The 1345-nt window shown below is 36.0% G+C and overlaps 1 protein-coding gene across 1 annotated transcript; it reads left to right on the plus strand.

Moving 5' to 3' along the window:
- The first annotated feature begins 359 nt into the window (after nucleotides 1–359).
- On the plus strand, nucleotides 360–914 carry LOC130999966 (YTH domain-containing protein ECT2-like). The gene is made up of 2 exons (XM_057925680.1): nucleotides 360–551; nucleotides 659–914. Exons 1-2 carry the CDS (start codon nucleotides 381–383, stop codon nucleotides 761–763), a joined length of 276 nt encoding a protein of 91 aa, XP_057781663.1. The 5' UTR covers nucleotides 360–380; the 3' UTR covers nucleotides 764–914.
- The last annotated feature ends 431 nt before the right edge of the window (nucleotides 915–1345 follow it).

The following is a 1345-nucleotide window of genomic DNA, read 5'->3' on the forward strand; positions in this document are numbered from 1 at the left end:
GTTGCCTCGTGGAAAGCCAATCAATGGATCCCCTGTTCTTCCTACTTATGAGAGTGAGTGGCAAGGCATGTGCGGTTCTCCTTATGACTCTCGTGAGTATGACTCTTCCAATGAAGCCTACGATGCAGATCTCGATGATTTTGCTGCTAATGGGTATGTTTTTTTGTGGATATGTTTGTATTTCTTATATAGTTTTACATTAGTTTTCTAATGAAAAAGGAACCTTCTCTTGTATAGTTTCTTTTACTAACTAAAACATGTGTGACTGCAGATTCCGCGTCCTTGATGATATAGAGTATTTCCCTTTATTCACGTACTGGTATTGACTGATGCTTTCTCTTTGTGAAAACAAGGTTGTTGGGAGTGGCCAGTTCTGTGGTATGGCAGAAATGACCGGCACAGTGGATTTCCACAGAGATATGGATTTCGGGCTGCGGCATAAACGGAGTGGAAGCTTTCCGGTGAAGTGGCACATCATAAAGGATTTGGCAAACTTGAATTTTTTTAAGCTCACCATATTGCACAACAATGACAACAGAGACATACAAAGGGTATGATATAATATAATTGTCTTTTCTTCATCGTATATCTTTATTATGCAAATCTTGTTAGAACAAACCAATTGTGGATCCTTTTTTATTTTTGTGTCTCTTTTCAGATAAGTTGGAAGAGAGGTCTGCGGATGCTCAACCTATTCAAGCGTCGTACGTCGTCAACGACACCCCTACTCGATGTCTTTATGCAGGAAGAGGTATATAGGTAAATGCTGTGATGAGAGGAGGTTTATGAGATGTGAAGGTGGATTTGATTTTGGATGGTTTGTGTTTTTGTTTGAAATGTTGTTGACAAAGTCCCTTGGTGATCACTCTGAAATCTCTATAATACTAGTATAATAAAGGATGTTTTCCCCTCTATTTTTCTCTCTTCTTCCATCAATTTTTGTAGTATTAGTCCTATTCATTTTCTCTCTCTTATTCTTTTAAAATGTGTGTCCTACTTTTTCAAGTTCGAAAAATTTTGTTTTAGTTTCCGAACAAGTGTGAGCATTCTGATCTCGGATCGGATTTTTTCCATCAGATCCGAAAACCCGAAACTTTCCTAGAATTCAATTCGATCTGAACCATATTATTCGAAAATCCGAATCCGAAAATCTGAAATGTTTTGAATAAAATCTGATCCAAACCGAAAAATCCAAAATGTGAAGAAAAATCCGAAATACATATGAACCTAACTGGTTACATAATTACAATTGAATTAAGGTACAAACTATTAATTATAATTAATCAAGACGAGAGTGTATGATTAAAATTTAGAAATATTTAACTATTTAAGAGCTAATCTCAAG

This window comes from Salvia miltiorrhiza, chromosome 8 (genome assembly GCF_028751815.1).
Source record: "Salvia miltiorrhiza cultivar Shanhuang (shh) chromosome 8, IMPLAD_Smil_shh, whole genome shotgun sequence".
NCBI classification, from domain to species: Eukaryota; Viridiplantae; Streptophyta; class Magnoliopsida; order Lamiales; family Lamiaceae; genus Salvia; species Salvia miltiorrhiza.

Coding starts and splice junctions, on each gene's coding strand:
- LOC130999966 (XM_057925680.1), top strand. CDS start 381: ATGGCAGAAATGACCGGCACAGTGGATTTCCACAGAGATATGGATTTC. Junction 552..658: donor ACAACAGAGACATACAAAGG/GTATGATATAAT, acceptor GTCTCTTTTCAG/ATAAGTTGGAAGAGAGGTCT.